Source organism: Malaclemys terrapin, chromosome 19 (genome assembly GCF_027887155.1).
Source record: "Malaclemys terrapin pileata isolate rMalTer1 chromosome 19, rMalTer1.hap1, whole genome shotgun sequence".
NCBI lineage: Eukaryota > Metazoa > Chordata > Testudines > Emydidae > Malaclemys > Malaclemys terrapin.
In genome coordinates, this window is record NC_071523.1 from 10,873,332 (window position 1) to 10,893,417 (window position 20,086).

General features: G+C 47.4%; 1 protein-coding gene across 1 annotated transcript; it reads right to left on the reverse strand.

The window, feature by feature from the left end:
- Nucleotides 1–959: 959 nt before the first annotated feature.
- AGTRAP (angiotensin II receptor associated protein) lies at nucleotides 960–19,533 on the reverse strand. The gene is made up of 5 exons (XM_054009190.1): nucleotides 19,440–19,533; nucleotides 12,950–12,984; nucleotides 7,365–7,470; nucleotides 4,914–5,112; nucleotides 960–1,898 (listed from the first exon to the last, which is right to left on the reverse strand). The coding sequence occupies exons 1-5, from the start codon at nucleotides 19,464–19,466 to the stop codon at nucleotides 1,789–1,791; spliced, it is 477 nt and encodes a 158-aa protein (XP_053865165.1). The 5' UTR covers nucleotides 19,467–19,533; the 3' UTR covers nucleotides 960–1,788.
- Between the last annotated feature and the right edge of the window lie 553 nt (nucleotides 19,534–20,086).

Here is a 20,086-nt window from a genome sequence, read left to right on the forward strand (position 1 = left end):
CAGGCACCATGGGCCCATAGAACTCGCTGCCTATGGCTACCTTCTGTATTTGTGTCTGAGGGTATCCTGTCAGTTTAAAAAGGAGGATCTCTGGAAAATACTGGATTTTGTACACTCCTGCAGGCACAGAATAAAGCCTGCAGTCAGAGCCGCAGCAGCGGTATGCGTGCTGGCATATGCTACATGTGTTCACTTTTGCTAAATCTAGTATATCTGAATACAAGAGTACTTGTGCTTATATTCAAATAAGGGGTCTCTTTTAACAGTGTTATTTAATTATTAGAGTAAATCATTAGCCAAGATTCCAGGGTTTTAGCACTAGCTCTGCCACTGATTTGCTGGGTGAGCTGGGGTAGGGCTCTTAGGCACGCTGCGTCCCTTTAGCAATCCATTGAATACGGTGCACCTGCCTTCCAGGGATGCTGTGATTTGTCTGTAAGCCGCAGTGATTTTCCCACAAAAGGCACTAGAAAAAATGTGAAGTCTGATGATTACTAATAACAAGAATACAAGAGATGGTTAGAGGACTTGCAGTATCTTTTAAAAATGGGATACTACTGGGTAGGGTGACGAGCTGCCCCGATTTCATAGGGACAGTCCTGATTTTGGGGGCTTTTTCTTATATAGGCACCTATTACTCCCCACTCTCTGTCCTGATTTTTCACACTTGCTATCTGGTCACCCTACTACTGGGACACCTGCATGAGACAGACCTTATCTCTGTGGCAGTCCCAGAAAGACACATCATCCACTCCACCCTGATTAACTACAATGCAAACTTCCCTACAAGGTCCTGTGCTGGACTCGAACCAGTAACCGAGTGGAAATAAAAGCCTGTTCTTTCTTTTACCCCTCTCCCATGCCACTGGGCTTAATTCTAACTCATCAGGAATTTCCCACATTACAGATGAGGCAGTGGGGCGAGTGGTGTAATTTTTAACACAGAATTCTGTCAGCGGTAAGGTGCTCATTTTATTTTAGAAAAAAATTAGTTCTATTTAGATGCCAAGTGAAGGCAAAAAGTGTGTTTTAAGGCACAACATATTTACAACGCACAACAGTCATCACACACTGTCCCTGTGGCCTTGCCACCTGCATACAAACAACAAATGAAAACCCAAGACTAGGCAGAGGGAGCATAAGAACTCATTGGCCCTGCAGGCCCACCTTCTCTCCGCCCAGCCGTGTGCAATTACTCTCAGCTAGCCTGGGCAGTTACTCGCATGAACACAACTTTAAGCGCGTCCACTGCACCTTACTAAAACAGGAGAGTGTCTGAACTCCAGCGGCAATCGCTTGTGAGATTTATCCACGTGACCAAGGCCACCCCCACTGGCTCAGTAGACTGCCGCCCAATCAGATGAACATTTAAAAGAGCCTTTTAAGCCAGCTTCTTCATGAACATCTTGGGTAGCGAGGTGTATCGGTGATGCGGGAGCTGCAGAGGGTAGGATCTGGGAGACTACAGGGAAGGTTCTTGCCATTCTTCAGTCAATAGTGACATTGTGGGGCACGGCGTGGTAGGGTTAGACAGACCTATGGTTCTTAAACTGACTTCTCTGGGACATTCTGAACTCACTGCAGGACCCAATCCACTTACACACCTTCAGGAAGGGATGGATGCTCAAAAGGAGGAGAGTAAAATTAGATCTTCTGTTGCTTGCTCATTTTAGAGCCTACTCCAATAGGGGGGGAAAAAAACAGGGAGTGGTAGTTTTTAATTTGTTGCTGGGTAGGGGACATCAGTGAGATCCTGCTCTCTGTTTCCAGCAAAGGGGGGGGGCAGCCTCAGAAGGGATGTGGGGGTGGCTTGCTGTCCAGATCAGGGTACGGGCAAGGCGCATTGTGCTGATCAATCGACTGGTATGAGCTGCGATCCCGGCCCACACTGAGGAAACCTGCATGGGGAGGAAGAGATGAAGCTTTCAGACAATGCCCGCTCAGGAAGTCACAAACTGAATGTGCAGTCCAGCACTGCATCACATGATTTGCACCCTTGCTTTCCTTGCACCTACGGAATTTTGTGACACATGCTACTTGTAATTACGCTCATTCAAGTAAAAGCACTCTTCCTTCCGAGGACAATGAGCACTGGGGGCAGGAAGGACTCCCTCACCCAACCTCCTTGCTGAGCAAGGCACCATTTGCCAGTTGCATTACAGATTTTTGCTGAAGCAGAAATGGTCAATGGGCAGGTGCAGGATAGCAGAAGGGACGGACCAGCGTGCTGCTGCAGTATGGCTAATTCTAGACACCTCACTGTTGCCATTAGCTCTGAAAAATAAACACTGATGCCCCAAGGTCCTCTACAGTTACAACTGCGTCAGGTGTTTTAATAATGGTGTAGTACAATCACTCTGTAAGTGGGTCCTCCAGTCTGACTAGATTTCTCATGAAGAAGTGGCCTAACACTCATGCAGCGAGACAGTTCCTGGAAGGAGTACGGGTACCAGGAGCATGCATACAGTTGCACAGCTAACTGGAGAAGGGTTGGTCCAAGGCAAAATAATTTTAATAGGGGGAGGTGAGGAGATCTAGATCCTCATTCAGACCAAGCCAGGGCTGCTTTTCGTTCATTGAGAGGTACTGCTTTTGCAGCCACGAGGCTGAGTCAAATAGCCAGACCCACACTTACTCACAGTAGAAATGCTGCTGAAATAGTTTGTTTCGGCCTGTTTGCACAGTTTCCTGTGGGAGCCAGGGGAGACTGAACCTACGCTGCAATAAATGAATACAGGGGGCACCATGTCTGGCTGGTAGAAATGAGTGAAGAGCTGAACGCATGATTCACCCATCAGTCTCTCTTCCCAATCTCTCTGAGGACCCAGTCACAAAGCAAAGTGTATCACACTCGGGCACAGTCTTAAAATACAACTGTGCCCTGATTATGTTACGAACACGGTTTGCAGTGGGAAGCATCTTACAGAGCCTTGATGCAGCTTCATGGCGACGAGAGAGAGAGAGAAGCTTTTTGTCTATCTAGGCTGATCAACTGTCATGAGCTAGAAAATTATTTAAATCAATGCTAGTCACTGACACGTGTGACAGCCCCTGCTGAAAGCAGGCAGGGGACTGGGGGAGCTGCCAAGCAACAGACGGTTATTCTGCATGGAACGAAACTGACTAAGTAGTGACCAGGAAAATACATAAGTGGAACAATGGGGGATAGTTGCACTGCAGTGGAACAGACCCGGTGGCACGAAGGTGCCACTGGGAAAAGCTAACAGAAAGGGGTGTTTGGTGAACGTGTTACCCTCAGATCAGTGACTCACACCTTGTACCGAAAGGCTGCAGTGAAGCCAGTTTGGGCTAGTGCAGGAAACTAGTGCTACAGTTTTTATCGAGTTCGGTCTAGTGACGGAGCTGCGTAAGGCTAGAGCTGTGCAGGGCTCACTCTTGGGCTGCAAGGGACAGCCCCTAAAACCTAGAGAGGTGAAGGGAACGGCACTCATTGCTCAGCGACACCTACTCTTCCTGCTGAAAGCAAGTAGATGGGAAGTCTGGGTTACAAGCACAGCAAGTAGCTGATGGACGTGGCTTGTGCCCAAGTGCCTGGCAAGACTGCTCAGAACCCACAGGGACTGGCACCTCTGCATTCCGCTTGCAGCTTCATGAACGGCGCGGCAGGAGAGAGACTGGCAGGCATCAAAGCCGTTCCCCATTACACTAGGTGGGATGAGACTGGAATCCGACAGCTGGCATCCCCAGGTGCCCAAGCTGATCCCAGCTTCTGGATTCTACAGTGCCCCCTTCCATGGGAGGCCTTATCCTCTGTAGTAGCGCAAAAGCAGCAAAGCAAGGACCTTCTAACACCTCTCCACTTTCCTACCAGCCAGGGAGTTCAGAGCCGGGGGCGGTGAAGTGGTGCATTAGCCCAAGCCGCTCCCAAAGAGACGAGGGTGGAAAGCTGTTGTTCAAGAGGTTTTTAGGAGGCAAAAAGTAGGCTCCAAAGTGCATGGTACCCTCTGCAGGAAGTGGGGGGAGGGTAGCAGCAAGGCTAGTGACTGGCACAGTCCAACAGGGCCGGAATTCACTTTGAAGCCTCCACTTGCAGGATGCCCCAAAAGAACAGCTCAGTGGGGATTTACAAGCCAGCGAGTTCAGACTCAGGGCTTGCCCCGTACACATTGAAGAAGGTCATTTCACAGCAGCTAACACCCTCTTTTCTCTGTGGAGGTCACTGAGGAATTGTCAACTAGAGACATGTTTCACCTATCCAGGACATTGGAGACATCAACTATTCCTCACAACACACATTACCCCCCTCCCCCCGTGAAGTAGACATTAGCCCCATGTTTCAGAAGGGGAAACTGAGACACAGATTAAAACGATTTGCCCAAGGTGTCACAGCAAGGCTGGGATGAGAAGCCAGACTTTCATATCCATGCTCAGTTGTCTAGGCAACGCGACCTCATATGTAAGGCATCCAACCCCCACACCTTGCCCCCATTCTCTCAACAGGTCTTCATTTCTCCCTTCTCCTCCCTCCTTCTGCCCCAGCCACAGCCAGCGGGAACAGAACTGGTCGGTGAGGAAGAAAGACACAAAGGCTTCCGCCTGGCCACAGGACACACACAGCTAAGGGAGAAGGAAGAGGAGACAGGTAGCTCAGTTACGTCGAACAAGGGGGATAGCACTGGAGTCAATACCGTCACAGGTAAAGCGGCTGTCGGACGAGGACTCCAGGTCTGCAAGGGAAAAAAGGGAGAACATAAAAAACCCACAAAGCATGAGACAAACTGGGAGCACAAGAAGGCAAGAACACAGACTGGGCAAGAGAGAGACCCACGAGAACAGGCAGAATCCAGCTGTGCGTATCCCAGACCGAGAGCAGACGTGAAGGATCCAGAAGGCAGGATAAGCCCAGACTGACAACAGGAAAGGGCAGACTATCTGGATGTGTGGCCTCTTACCTAGGTTGACGACATACTCTCCCCCACGCTCCCGGTACATCTGATAGACAAAGAGGCATGACAAGGGTTTGAGGAGGAGGCTGAAGATGGCCATGCCCGAACTGAAGCGTTCCAGGTCACTTAGAGAGCTATGCCGGGGATAGAAGAGGCTGATGTTAATGATGTCCAGGAGGATTGTGATCAACAGGCCAATCAGGAACTGGAAATCAGAAACACAAGGATATTGATTGGAAATTTGATTCACCACCAAGAGCCAAACAGCCCAAGCCAATGGAAATCAGAGTCTCAGGATGTAACGCATCTCCATCCTTGAAGATCTGCACTCGCCACCAGCTTTACTTTGCCTTACCTCCAGGCCAGCACGAAATTGTAACCATGGTAGCCTCTAGCATATGGAATTCACACCCCCTTGACAGGTGACTCACCCCCTTCCTGCTAATTTCTTAACACCTTACACTTTTCCCTGTAAAAGATGGATTTTCCTAATAGGACGACTCTTGGTCTCATATTTACAATTCTTCCTCTTCACCTGTCTCAGACCTTTTTTCCTTCTTGTTTGTATTTTCCAGGGTGAGAGAGATTTATTTTTAAAACACATGTAGCACTTTGAGCTCGGGGGGGTGGGGAGCAGATCAGAGTCTTCGGTGGGACTCTTTGCCAAGTCAGGCTAGTTCCAAAAACCTAGCGTTGGTAGGAAATGAGATTTGACATGTCTAAGGTGGACACACATTTCATATTTGTACTGCAGTAGCACTTAGCAGTTCAGGTGGTATTGGATTTAAAAGAATACCGTCTGTGAGGATTTCAATATTCCTCTAAAGTGGTTGTGGCCCTAACAGTAGCTTTGTGCTAGCACATGAGAGGCAAAGGGAAACTGAGTCGCTTCTCTGCATTGTCCAAAGCTGAGTGAAACGCTGAGAGTTAACATGTAGCATTAATGATCCATCCTAGTGCTTTTATATTGCCGCCCCTCACTGTGGTATCCAAGCCCAAGCATAGAGAGTACATTACATTCTTTTAATTTGCAGATTCAATATTCTGTGTTAATAAAATGCAAACATTTGTTGTTTAATATATTACGTTAACCAGCTACTCGCTCTTTGCAGACATTCTGTAAAGATGTATCATAGATTCTAAGGCCAGATCATCTAATCTGACCTGTGACATAACACAGGTCATAGAACTTACCCAGAATAATTCTTGTTTGAACTAGATTCTATCTTTTGGAAAAACATCCAGGCTTGATTTAAAAAAGGTCGCTAATGGAGAACTGGTAAATTGTTCCAATGGTTAATTCCCCTCACTGTTATAATGTACGCCTTATTTCCAGTCTAAATTTGTCTAGCTTCAGCTTCCAGCCATAGGATCTTGTTAGATCTTTGTCAGATAGACCGAAGAGCCCATTATCAAATACGTATTCCCTATGTAGCTACTTATAAACTTATCAAGTCATCTCTTAATTTTCTCTTGTTAAACAGTTCCTTGAGTCTATCGCCATAAGGCAGGTTTTCTAATCCTTTAAGCATTCTCCTGGCTCCGATTTGAACCCTCTTCAATTTATTAGTCCTTCATGAACTGCGGACACCAGACTTATACACATACTTAACTTTACTGCTGTAATTCATCCCACTGACTTCAATAAGATCACTCACAATGCCTAAAGAGAAGTGTGTGTGTACGTTTTTGCAGGATTAGGGCCTAGTTAATTCAAAAAGTTAACAGTACTTTCCCTGTCCTACACTTGCCTAACTCCCCCTGCCAATTTTTGTGGCTTCACAATCAAATTTCCTATTTAAAAAAAACATATTTTTTTCCCTTATCATCTGAAAGGCCTATACAAATGGGAGGGAACAACAGGACAACCTGCATATCAAGGGGAAACACTGAAACTGACCAGACAAAATGCTGTCAAATACACAAGACTTAAAAAGGAGAAAACATTCTCTCCAATATATTTTAGTTATAGTCATCTTAGGTCTTACTTCTACCAGTAGTAGGCAAGAAGTTGAGAGACGGATTTTTTTTAATTAGAACGTGTCCCTTTCAAAGAGGCAGTCCAATTTATTTCTACAAACACGCTGAACACTGTGGTTTGTTTTAAAGCGGTGCTGGTGGCATCGGCGGCGTCTTTTCTGTCGCGAGTTTAACATGATGCAAGGTTAAGGAGTTCCTCCAGTAAAGGCCACGAGTGCCCAGCACCCAGCGAATCCCATTAGGAACAATGGGTGCCGAGTACATTTGACCTTCAGTTAGGTGCCTAAACGAGAGCCGAGCTATTCTGAAAATCTGGCCGCTTGAGAGTCGGAAGTGCCCTTTTCAATTCCGAGCACAGTTGAAAAGTGGAATAGACGCTCAGGAATTTTTGCTACTCTCTCCTTAAAAGCAGGGACGTCTTCCCCACAACACCCTCTTACAGAGCCCGTTCGGGAAGGTGCCTGCCCCCAGACTTACCATGATTATTGCATCGATGGAATCCCGCTGAGCAATTGCCCAGACCCCCACAGCCAGGACGGTGAAGTTTCCCCACACGTAGGAGTTCGGAAGCTCCAAGCATCCCCTGGCGAACAAGGCACAAAAAAAACCATTCAGAACATGTCTGGCGTGACGAGTGTGATCTTAACCACTGGAACTCAACCCCCTTAGATCTGTGTGTTGCAAGATTTCGATACGGAATGCTAGATCTGTTCCAGCAATATGCCGGGTTTTCCCCTGCACGTAAGACTCCGGGGTTATCCTCATAACTGATTCCAGCAATATGAAGAGATTACTTCCCCATCCCTAGAACTCTGTATACATAGGAATTAGAGACTTTCTGGATCAACCATGGGTAAGAGCCAGGAATTACTACTATAAGATCTCCACATTTGCTACTATAGGGTCTCTGCACCAACACCCGCAAGAAGCCGATTCCCCTGCAGTCTCAGTTAACCTTTCCCAGAGTTATATCTATCATCCCAACATCAGCTATGAGGCCAATTAAGCCCAAGCATTTACTACAGCACACGCATGCAATTCGCACAATCAAATCCCCTCCAAACAAAGGGTTAGGATTTTTTTCTTTAGGGTCTCTTGTCGTTTGTTCAGAACACTGTTTCCAGCTGGCCTCCATTGCAGATATAGATTTACCTCCACCCTGTTATGGAGATTTATTTACAGCTAAAAATCTAATCACATAAGCACGCTTGGCAGAATTCATTTTTTTAATAATTTCAACAGCTAATATCAATGTTTATTTTTAAGCTTTTTTTAGTTTTATCCATTTAAATTCCCACTGTCGCAGGAAATTATGGAGGGAGTTGGACTAATGATTTAATGACAGAAGTTGAGATTCAAAAAGTTAAGCGGTATAACTGTTAAAACACAAATTGTCAATATCATACGTCAACATTTTAGCCTTCAATCAAACTCTAAAGTTCTCAAGCAGCCTTTTTCGTACTTTGCCTATGCGTAAATTTATATTTTCAATAGAAAGATTTGTTCCTTAATTTGTGTGTGTACGGTGAAATCAATGTTTATTGACGCTTACGGATAAAAATCGAACGCTTCCATACCTACACAAAAATAAAAGTTACAGACAACAGTTAGGTTAATGGTTTGATTCAGGAGGACGTCAGTTGAGACTGCAAGCCGCATGGGGCAGAGACCATCTCTGGCAAGGTGCGGGTACCGTACCTACTGCAACGGAGCCCAGACCTTGTTTGGTACTGTCAGTTTCAGGGTAACTGCACCTGTATCTCCACCTTCATGGTCCACTCCAGGACTGCCCAGTCAGGTCACCAGCCATCACCTGTCTCTGGACAGAGAGCCTTGTCCCATTCCTTTCTGACTAGGGGATTTTAAGGCTGCACAGCTCCCTGCCTTACCCTGTGATATCCTCAGCAAGCCAAATTGCCTAACCCCTATGCATTGCTCCCTCCCCAAGGGCTATGAACAGTGTGTTGCCAGCATTTACAAGTTATCACACAGTTCTTTCAAACAAGCACGTTTATTCTTAGGGTAAAAGCATCATAGAGAAAACATAATGAAAACAATAAACAGGCTTAAGCACACACGCAAAATATACCAGGAGTCACCCAGCAGTCTAATGGGGCCCTAGAGGAGGCCAATGTCTTTCCAGTCCTTCCGCAGGGGTGGGGGTCCCACCATGGACAGAAGGTTCTGTCTGTTTGCTGGATCAGAAGGAAGACCCCGAGTCAGTTGAAACTCCGCCTTTTTATGCCAAAAGTCCTTTCTTGGTCTGTTGGTCTCTGAAAAATCCAGTTTGACCCAGTGTATACAAGCCTCCCTCTGGATGGTACAGCTCTGGAGGGGTTTACAAAGTAAGTGATTCACCATAATCGCCCCCTGCTGCTTTTGTTTCCTGGAGGAATGCTGGTAACCCTCCCCCTGGAATTGCGTACGATCTCTGGACCACATAGATATATAAATAGGCTTGAAAAGGTTCGATTTGTATTGGTAAATGTTTATAAACATCGATTTCACTACACACGCGTGCGCACACATACACACACACACACACACACACACCCCCCAACAAAAAATATTTCCATCAACGATAATCAAAACGTACAGCTAGGCAAAGGAAGAACAATGCTGCTTGAGAACTTACTCGAGTTTGATTTAAGGATATCGACTTTGTATATTTTGACATGCGACGTTGATAGCTTGTGTTTTAACAGTGATAAAGCTTTCTGAATTGCAATGTCTACCGCCATTGAATAATTATTACCGGACTCCCTTCATTGTCTGATATCCCCCGTAATTTCCCACAACTGTGGGCATTTAAACCGATAAAATCTAACCAAAAAAAATGCTTCAAATAATCAACATTGCCCATTGAAATGATCAAATGATAAAAATTGAATTCTGCCAAGCCTATACATAAGCCATTCATAAATTTAATACAATGGGCCCCACAGAAACTCTCTGTGACAGGGACCTTTAAGCACTGCTGCAGTGTAAATCAAATAATTGACAGCTTCTTACATTCATTATGCACCTTTAATGCTGACGGATTCCAAAGTGCTTTAACAGCCCCACTCTCTCTCTCTCTCCTATACAGATAGTGTGATCTTCACCCATCACTGAAACGCAGCCACCTCCATGGGGAAATGACAGCTGTTTAGCAGCCCACAACAGCATGAAGGAAGTTTAGAACAAGAAGTGAAGGATATTATAGTCAATTAAAGCTACAGGGGTCATAGACAGGATGTAATGCAGTATGCACTGCAAAACTCAGCTTTTTCCAGCAAGCCTCTTCCTAAGAAAGTGGCTGGTAGAACTGGCCCCAGCGATCTTGGTTTGCTTCTTCTTGAGTAGCATCTTAAATCTAAAAGGTGGCAGACTGGCAGGGAGTTCGGTTCAGCCATCCCGAGCAATCTTCTGCTACTTCATACTGATATAATTCGTATCCAGATACCACGACAAAGAATGCCTCAGAGATGCATTAATACACATGCAAGGGAATTTGGGCAGGACAGCTGAGTTAATCTTGCTTCTGCTAACCATGACAAGAGATTTTTAAATGGCCCGAGGTGGTCAAGAAAGGATGATTCCACGGTGAGGGACCAGCCTAAGAGACCTGGGTTCAAATCCCTGCTCTGCCGTGGACTCCCTGTGTGACCCTGGGCAAGTCATTAGCCTCTTTGTGCCTCAGTTCCCCACCTGTGAAATGAGGGCTAATAGCACTGCCCTACCTCACAGGGGGGTTATAAAGACTGGCAGGTATTCAGATACTACAGTGATGAGGGCCTATAATGGGGTATACAGGCCCTTTCAGAGTAGAGGGGGCCAAAAGACCCTGTTCCAAGAAGCTGGAATGAGCAAAGGCTCAGAAAAAGCTCAGGAAGAGAGGACGCGATCCCAGGGAATTAGGAGTTTGATGGGAGGAAAAGGAACGGTGTCTTGGGGTTTAAGGGCCCGGGATCAGGAGCCCTGTAGTGTAGGATGGGTCAGGACTCCCCTCTCTTCCAGCCAATCAGGAGGAGCTTTCTTGAGGCAGGTAGTATATAAGCAGCCTTCTTCCTCAATACAGGGGAGATGCTGGCAAGAGAAGGAAGCCACAACCAGAAGGCTAAACTCCAGGGAGAGACAGCAATGAGAGGTGAGTCTGTGAAGAGCCGGCTGTGGCAAGGGACGAGCTGTGTGTGAACGGCGGAAGAGCCAGAGCTAAGTGTGAACCGTTGAATTGTGGTGATGGGACTCTACTGGTGGAACTGCTGGAGGTCATTAACACAGCCCCAAGTGGAGGGCAACAGGACTTACAAGAAAGACTGTGGAGAGGTTAGGAGAGCAGAGCAGAGAGAGGCACTGCATAGGGAACTCTAGCCACAAGGGACTGCTCAGGAGGTAGCAGCCCTCCTGCAAGGCCATGTAAGTAGGTAGGAGAAAGACAGGAAGCCCTGGGCCTGATTTCCACCTCATTCTCTTGAGGCCGACAGAGCAACACCGATTTACACCAGACGAGCGTTAAGTTCCGTGTGGTTTGTCATTTTTACCTTGTGTCTGAAAGACAGCACCCCCAGCGGCAAGGTACCCCCAGCACCACGCTGGAGCACTAGCCAGGACCAAGACAGAGAGAAGAGTCATCAGCGAGTCATTCGGAGACACAGTTCTTTGGCTTTTGCCTTATGCTGCCACCCAAACAGGACCCAGCTCCGCTTGTGAAAAAGGTCATGGGGCAGGGGCATGATTTAAGAGAGAAGCCACCCCAGGTTCACACCAACGCCACTATGCTGTGCTTATATTATAGTCAGGCAGAGAAGAATGCTGTGCGGAGAGTGCGCCCCCAACACCAAAACAGCAGTGTGACGTTATCGACATGAACTGTGACCGTATAGATCATTGTTGCAACCAAGGTCCTATAGTTGCACCAAATCTTGTACAAAGGCGGTCAGGTAAGGTGTCTACAGAAAGATTGTAATTTGCTGGTTATGATTATGCTGTCTGTATGTGTGTATCATTTTTGTATCTGAAGTTATGAATACTGGCTATGTACTTGTAGCTCAATGTGTTTTAATTCTAGGTAGCCTCAGTGAAGCATTTGGTCAGCTTCTTGAGAAAGAACTATTCTCAATAAGTGCCCAATCAAGAAACACTTAACTGACAATGGACTTTGGGAGACGCCAATCCATATCTGAGCTTTCCTGGGAACGTTCAAACTAACATGTAAACGATGGCATCGGCCTGTAAAAAGTTGACTCATTCATGGACATGTGACTTGCCCAGGTGGTTACAAACTCCATCTTGTTGCTGTGATTTTGCACAGAAGAACAAAGGGGTTTCCGCCCACAAGAGAGAGGGAATATAAAAGGCCCTGGAAGCCCCTCCATTTTGTCTTTAGCTGGCTCAAGAGATGGTCTCTCCACCCCAAAGAAATGCCTGAAAGAAACTGGAACAAAGGACAGTAACTACGGGGGTGTGAGTGATTGCTGGACCCAGGCCATAACCTACAATGTTGATCTCAAAAGGATTGGGCCCAGACTAGGAAGGAGTCCAGTCTGTGAAAGAAGTCTATTGGAACATAGCTAAGGGTGAGATTTCATCTGTAATCAGTTTCTGAAATGTATTAGGCTTAGACTTGCGTGTTTTGCTTTATTTTACTTGGTGACTTACTTTGTTCTATCTCTTATTACTTGGACCACTTAAATCCTACTTGTTATACTTAATAAAATCATGTCTGTTTAATAATTAACCCAGAGTAAGTAATTAAAACCCAGGGGAGCAAACAGCTGGGCATATCTATCAGTGTTATAGGGGGCAGACAATTTATGAGTTTACCCTGTATAAACTTTATACAGAGTAAAACTGATGTATTTGGGGTTTAGAAAGACTGGGTACTGGAAAAGTCCCAGTTAACTGAGAAACGGGAGTGGAGGGAAGCCTTTTCTGGCAGAAGGGTTTGCTCTCAGTGGGATCCCAGCACATCTAGTGACAGTCTTGAGGGAGCTTCTGTGACCCAACCCATCACGAGCTGACTCTCAGTCCTCAAGAACCCCCTCTTCTCACCAGGTCCGAGCAGCGTACAAATGACTCACCATGTCGTGAGCAGCCAGTGCACCAGAACGATTGCCTGCAGGAGAGCAGAGAGAAGACAGGTCAGACAGTCTGAGAAACGGGGGAGAACTGGCGTGAAATGGTACTTACTGGCTTCAAAGGGCAAGGAAAGCAAAGAGCGTCAACCAGGCCACCAGTTCAAAGAGCTGGTTTGCAGCTGCAGAATGGACACTGCCATTTCCCTTGGCCTCTGCTGCTGGGCTTTTTTCGATCTGGTCGCAGTTTGTTACTGTTCTTGCCTCTTTGAGCAGGTTATTCAGGGCCCGGTTAGGATTTTTAACTGGGTTATTGATTTTGGAACCAGAAAACGGTTTGACTAGAAAGCCTGGCAAGCTACACTTGATTAGCACATTTAAAACGCCACCAAATAGGTGTTCCCGCCCTGGGGCCCCAGCTCCCATTGCAAGGCCATTTTGTATCAGCCCTCAGCTGAAGTCCCTGCCTGCTGGCGCAGAGGGATTAATACGCTTTCTCCCTTCCCCTCCTGCCATTCTGTTCAGCGGCGGCGCTCAGCCCCAGCGAAACCTTGCCAGGTCTGAAGACGGAAACTGTGACATTCAGCCTCCCAGCTGCCTGCTAAAAAAATCCAGGGCCAATCCTGCAAGGTGCTGAATTCCCTCCACTCTCACTGAAGTCAATGGGAATAGAACAATCAGATCCCAACTCCTTGCATGGCAGTGACATTCCAGGCACATTCCTATGCATCCGAAGAAGTGGGCTGTAGTCCACGAAAGCTTATGCTCTAATAAATTTGTTAGTCTCTAAGGTGCCACAAGTACTTCTGTTCTTCTTATTCCAAGCACTGTCACAATACAAATATTTACCTGAAGGGCTCTGACCATTGTGTTTAATTAGGCAAATGGGAGACGCTAGGGGCTTACAACAAAGCAAATGAGCAGCACAAGCATTCTCTTCCTGGTGGTTTTCTGTAACCAAGGAGACACTCATTCTCCATGCATTGCAGGATATTTTCTCTCCATTTGTGTTTAATTTGATTTACAGCTGGGAAAGGTGCACTGGGCCTCCTCTGTGAACTTCCACCAACTGTTTTGAGCTTCGCTCTTTCTGACTGAACAGCGGCATGAACAATGACACACTGCACCTGCTGAGTCCAAACAATTTGTGCTCCGTTACTGCTCCCTAAGACACGTTTGGCCTGCAGAGAAATACAGGACGTATGTTCCATTGGTACAAGGTGTGGGTGGGACTCTCTCTAAAACATGAGGAGCCTTGATGTGGAACCACAGGGAAAAAAAATCAAAGATGCAATCAGTTAGCTCATATTGACTGCAACACTTGGTTCCAGATCTCCTTTCAAAGTTTTCACTCACTAAAGATATCGTATGAGAGAGGTGCTTAATGAAAATTACATCAACCCCAACGCACTTCATCATTTAGGGCCCCGTGGCAATACCTTTACTTATGCAAAGCAATCGTCCTATTGAAATCAGTGGGACTTCTCAACGGGTGTCAGTGGGTCTCTATCCAGCCCTTACAGTCCACATGCATTACACTCAAATTTAGGAACGGTTTTGGCATGTCTAGCTATTGTAGGGATTGGGCACAGAACTGTTCTTATCTCATTGCATTTACTGAGCCATCTAATATGTAGCGCATACACTAAAGTGTCATTCTTTGTTCACAGGAGCACCTAGAGGCCTCAAGGATCAGCCTTGTGCTGGACACCACATAAACACAATAAAGGACCATCCTTTCCTCAGAGAACAATTCAGAGACAGGATGGAAAAAGGAAGTTGTAGCATTACCACCTTACAAACTGAAGTACAGAGAGGTGAAGTGACTTGCCCACGGTCACAGAGATAGGCTGTGGCAGAGCTGGGAACTGAATCCAGGGTCATTATTTATCTGTATTACTGTAGCACCTAAGAGCCCCAGTCAGGGACCAGGACTATGGTGCTAGGGGCTGTGCAAACACAGGACAAACTGACAGCTCTGAGACACTATTGGTCTCTTCTGGATCTCAGCACAGTGCCTTGGTCATAAGACCTCTCCTCCACTCTCTAGTTTAACACAAAGACTGTTGCTTTTAAAAATGGGAATAACCAATAAAGCTGCAACACAAACAAGCAAAAACCAGGAAATTCAAAATGAAGAGCGGCCCCTCATCCTTAACTTACCCCGTTCTGCCTAGATATCACAGCGTGTACGGCTTGAGATGCCATATTATAGATGCAATACCTTGGCATAGATGCAATACCTTGGCATAGCTGGAACTAAGCACTAACGCTGGGTAGGCTGGATTTTGTCACAACATCAAAAGCCATTTAAACAGATTTTGAATATTGATTTTTATTTCAGTTGTTCATGAAAAGCTACAAAATGCTGCTTCTCCCCCATTTCACCCTGGAGACCAAACGGAAGCTGCTAATCAGTAAAATACAGGATGTGCCTGTATAAAAAGGAGAAATGCAAATAGTATTTACTCAAGAGACTATCGCAATATCAGAGCAGTTCTTAATTATGGAAAATTTAATTGCACGTTACATACTCACTAGACCCCCTAAAGCCTCACCATTTAACATAATTAGGTAGCTTCTCCCCCCCTCCCCATAAAGCTGTCTGTTCCAATATTGCAGTTATTAAATGAGGAGGCATGCTTAGCCCCACAGATGAGTGAGGGAGGGTCAGAACCTTGCTATTCCAGGCCTGACAGTTTTAGGGGATATGCAACGCGATATGGGGCCTTTTCCTTCCTGGTTACTAGGCTTGGCTGGTAGTGACAAGATATCCTTCTCTGACAGCTGTGAGGTTAGTTGTGGTCTCAGTCCAGTTCAGAGCGGCATCTTAAATCAATATGGTGCCAGAACTACACTTCTTCTAATGGTATCTTTGCCTATGCCAAATTACACAAGAGCAGGCCAGCTCTTACAGGGGTACGTGGGAAGGATTAATTCCCTTCTTTTTGCTCAAGGATTTAATCCCGGATGGTTGAAATTTCTTCTTCTAAGGAAACAAACTCCATTATTAAGCATCAGTCTAGAAGTAACAGAGACGTTAAAGGCAGAAAGGTTTTTGAATGAGCCCTTATACCCACGCTTCCCTTTTAAAGGCTTCCAGGCTGAACGGAAGGATGGTCGCTTGGTTAAAGACTCTAACTGGAAACTCAGGAGATCTGGGGTCAATCCCTAGCTCTACCACCGATTGCCTGTGTGTGACCTTGGGCAAGTCACTCGATCAGGTCCCAACATGAGAAGTGGGGATAATATTTCCTTCCTCCCACCCTCGGTCTGTCTTGTCTATTTAGATGGTAAGCTCTTTGGGGCAGGGATTTCTCTCGTTATATATTTTTTCGGCTCCTGCCACAATAAGACCTTTAGGCGCTACTGTAATATGATAAGGATCCACAACACAACAGGCAGGTTCAACAGAGACAACAAGGGTGAATAGATACAGGGAACTCTGGTCATCCTCCCACCAGAGTCTTGATGGATACACTAGAAGGGCAGCACCAGGGGGAAGCTCCTACAGCACGTACTCTGAAGATAAACAGATATCAGTTTGTATTGCTGTCTCTCTGCTTGTTTTCATAAGTCACTTAGGGATGCTAGAACAATTTGTATACTGGAGATGCTAAGAGCCATTGAAGCGCACTGTAAACCCTGTATATAATGGAAACCACTTCAAGCCAGGGGGTGCTGCAGCACCCTCCGCACCTCTAGTTCCAGGGCCAATGAAGTCACTTAAGGAAAAAAAGCCACCAAGATAATTCCCAGGGCCCTTGCTTCCCCAGGGGGCCTAGCGGAGCCAAACTTTAAAGAAACAAATTAAATTCAAAACAGCTTTCCCCCCTGTCCATTGTACAACAGATATTTAGTGCATGTTTTTTTTACTATCTTAATTAGATGTCCTTGTTTCTCACTATTATGCTTTGTGCTTGTGGTGCTCAGACAATAAAGTTAAGATTTTAAAAACATGGACTAGAGCAAGATCTTTCAAGTGTTACCCGGCGCCAGAAATTCTCAAACAGCCCTGATTATCCATAGTAAAAGTCACCCAGAATTCAGTGTTCTAAAAACATCAGAATGTGCAAACTTCATGATCAGCGCTTGAAAACAGGATTTCCTTACTTGCCTCTAGCAAGTGAAAAAAGCTTTCCTTGCAGAGGGCAGTGGGAAGCCACGAATCAGTAAAATCTAAACTTTCATTTTAACACGCCACATAAAAGTGTCAAGACTTTATGGTTGTGAACCCAGCCTTCTGGATGCAAACTTAACCAGTGGTGTTTTCCCAAGGCTGCAGACTGACTGCTCCAGTGCTGGTCCTCCTAACTTCCTCAAGCTTCAGCCAAGTAAAATTAACAAGACTCTGGTTAATTTCACAGCTATTCATAACCCCGCAGACAGCAACAAAAATGACAAGATCCATATCAATTTCATTCCTGCTACAACTTGGGCAAAACTATCAGAAGCTGAGGAAGGGCCTGAAGATATTTATGCAGAACAGGATACACCCCCCCACCCCACCCCAAAACAAAAAAAACGGAGGATAGGGAAAGAGAAACTAGTCTTCGACACCCCCTAACAGCCAGGGAGCTCTGAGAAGAAAGGCTCTGCTCTCTTACAGCAGTGAAAATGTGCAGAAGGCCTCAGATTCATCAGACAGCCAAGTCAAACACCAGTTCAAAGAGTCCCTGGGCAGAGTCCAAGGACTCACCCCCCGCCGAGGAATTCTAGCTTCCTCCCCTTTCCCAGCAGCTGGGATTTCTCCAAGAGGGACGAGCTTCTCACCAAGGTGTTGACTCTGATCCATATTGGGAGAGGCCACTCATGGGCATCTGTCTCTGGCCACTAGCTATCCAGTAAAGGTTTCAAGCCCTGCAGATTAGAAACAATGCTCTACACATTTAAAAAAAAAAAAACATAGCCATTTTCAGCTATACAGAAACTGTCAGGATATTTGGCTCACTTCCTAAAATGCTCTGCTCAACAGCAGCCAAGCCTATTCTGACTCTGAAAACTTGTGCAGAATTTTATCCTGGATCAAGTGTCGGCAGCTAGAAAACACGGTTAATTAACCAGTTGTCACTGCTGCAGTCTTCTTGCCTCCAGAACTTGCCCTGTAGTTAAAGGGAGCTTTGGGTACATCAGAAATGCATAACAGGGTTAATAACTAACTGGGTTAATGTTGCAAGAAGGAAACTTAGTTATAAATACTCCCTCCTTCCTTGTAGGAAAGTGCATATTTTCTGATGATTGGCACAACAAGCCCCTGTCCTGGGTGGCACAAATACATGACAGGAATGTAACAGAATTTAAGGAACTTCTTTGCACTCTCTCCAAAGCCAATTGGCACATGCGCTGTTAGGACAGAGTCCTAACCCAGTTTCTCACCCCAGCACCACATCTGGCCTCCTAGCTTCTGGTGGGAACAGGTCAAATTAGAAGCACCACCAGTTGTAGCCAGGGGAGATTCTTGCAAAGGTTTGACAATAAAAACAGACTGAGCAAGAAAGCCAGCACCCATCCCCCAAGATCACAGCTCCCTCCTGAGCCACAGAAAAATTTGCTCCTCTGAGGGGAGAATGAGTCACTATCTTTGATAAAACCAACGTCAGCGAGAGAGTGACAAGTCATGCTGCACTGTGTGATTGCAGCTCTCCCTGGAGTGCACAGCCAGGGGCATCTGTTTCCAGTGCAGCCTACAGCAGAGGGGGAATTTTGACCCTTGTTTGGGTAAATGCCTGGTCAAGAGTCATGGGACCTTTACAGGGAGATTGTCAAAATAAAAGCCAGGCTCCTGTCTAAAGTGTCCTCATCTATGGGGTTAGAGGGTAGTCCCTGGGGGCATGTCTACACTGCACTGTAAACCCGGGTCTGTGGGACCTGGGCTTGTGGGTTTGGTATTTCCAAGCCAGGGTTTGAGCATCCACACTGCCCTGGAAACATGGGCTTCACAGCTACTGGCCGCAGGGGTCTCGCAGCCCTACTGTGCAACACAGACCTGTTGGCTTGGGTCTGCAGCTTGAGCTACGGCTACATTTAAAAAAATGACAAGAGTTTGGACCCAAGTTACAGGGTGACCCAGGCTCTGACCCACTTCCCTAGCAGCGTCCTTAGGCACAGGGGTCCTGAGTGCTTGGGGCCTGGAGTCAGACGGATTTGTGTGTGGACAGAATGCGGGGCGGGGGCAGGCGGGGTTGGGCTCAGGGCTGTGCAGCGGTACCCCTGGACTGCAGAGGCCAAGTGGGCTTAGTCCTTTCCCCCACACCGCTCAGAGGGTGCCCTGTGCCCGTGGGACAGCCCCGCTGCCTCCCCCGTTGTTCGCGTGGGCTCAGGAGCAGGGGGAGGGTTACGCTAACCGGGTGCTCGGCGCTGCACGGAGACCCCCTGCACGCGCCTGGGAGCGGCGGGGGGGGCTCAACCTCCGCACCCTCCCGGGGGATCCATCGCCCGGGGCCACCCCCACGCGGCGCTGAGCCGCAGCCCCTCAGGTGTCCCCCCGCCCTGGTACCTTGAGGTTCACAGCGGGCACCTCCATGCTCGCGGGACGCCTGCCCCGGCCGCTTCCAAACTTTCCGCAGCCCCGCCCTGCACCCGTGACTGTGGGGGCAGCGCCTCACGTGGGGCCGGCGGGGAGGGGCCGGGCGCTGCTGGGCTGGCTCGGCACCGGGGGGGAGCCCCGTGCCCTGCTCTGCCTGCAGCTGGGGCGGTCAGGGGCTCCCCGGGGCTAGCCCCTGCCGGGGGCTGCACAGAGCCGCCGCCCAGCCCGAGATCGGTCACCCCACCCCTCAAGAGGGAGAATGAACCCCCCCCCCCGGACCCCGGCCAGAGGGGAGTAGGGAATGTGGGGCAATGACCCAGGGACCCCAGGTGGACAGAGAGTGGGGCTGGACAGAGACAGTGGTGAGGCTGGGCAGTGGGGCTGGGGGCTCGGTTGCCCCAGGGGCTGTGGTAAGGGAGGATGCCACGGCCCGCTGCCCACCAGCCCCGTGCACATCAGATGCTGTTCAATATTCCAAGGTGACCTTTGGGATCCAGGCAGGTAGCACCCCCACCCCCTGACATGCCGGTCTGTGCACTGCCCCTTCGCATGGCTGCTCCCGTCCCTCTTGGCTTGCAAATCAAAGGTGACAGTGAAAGAGTTTTGCAGGTGCAAAC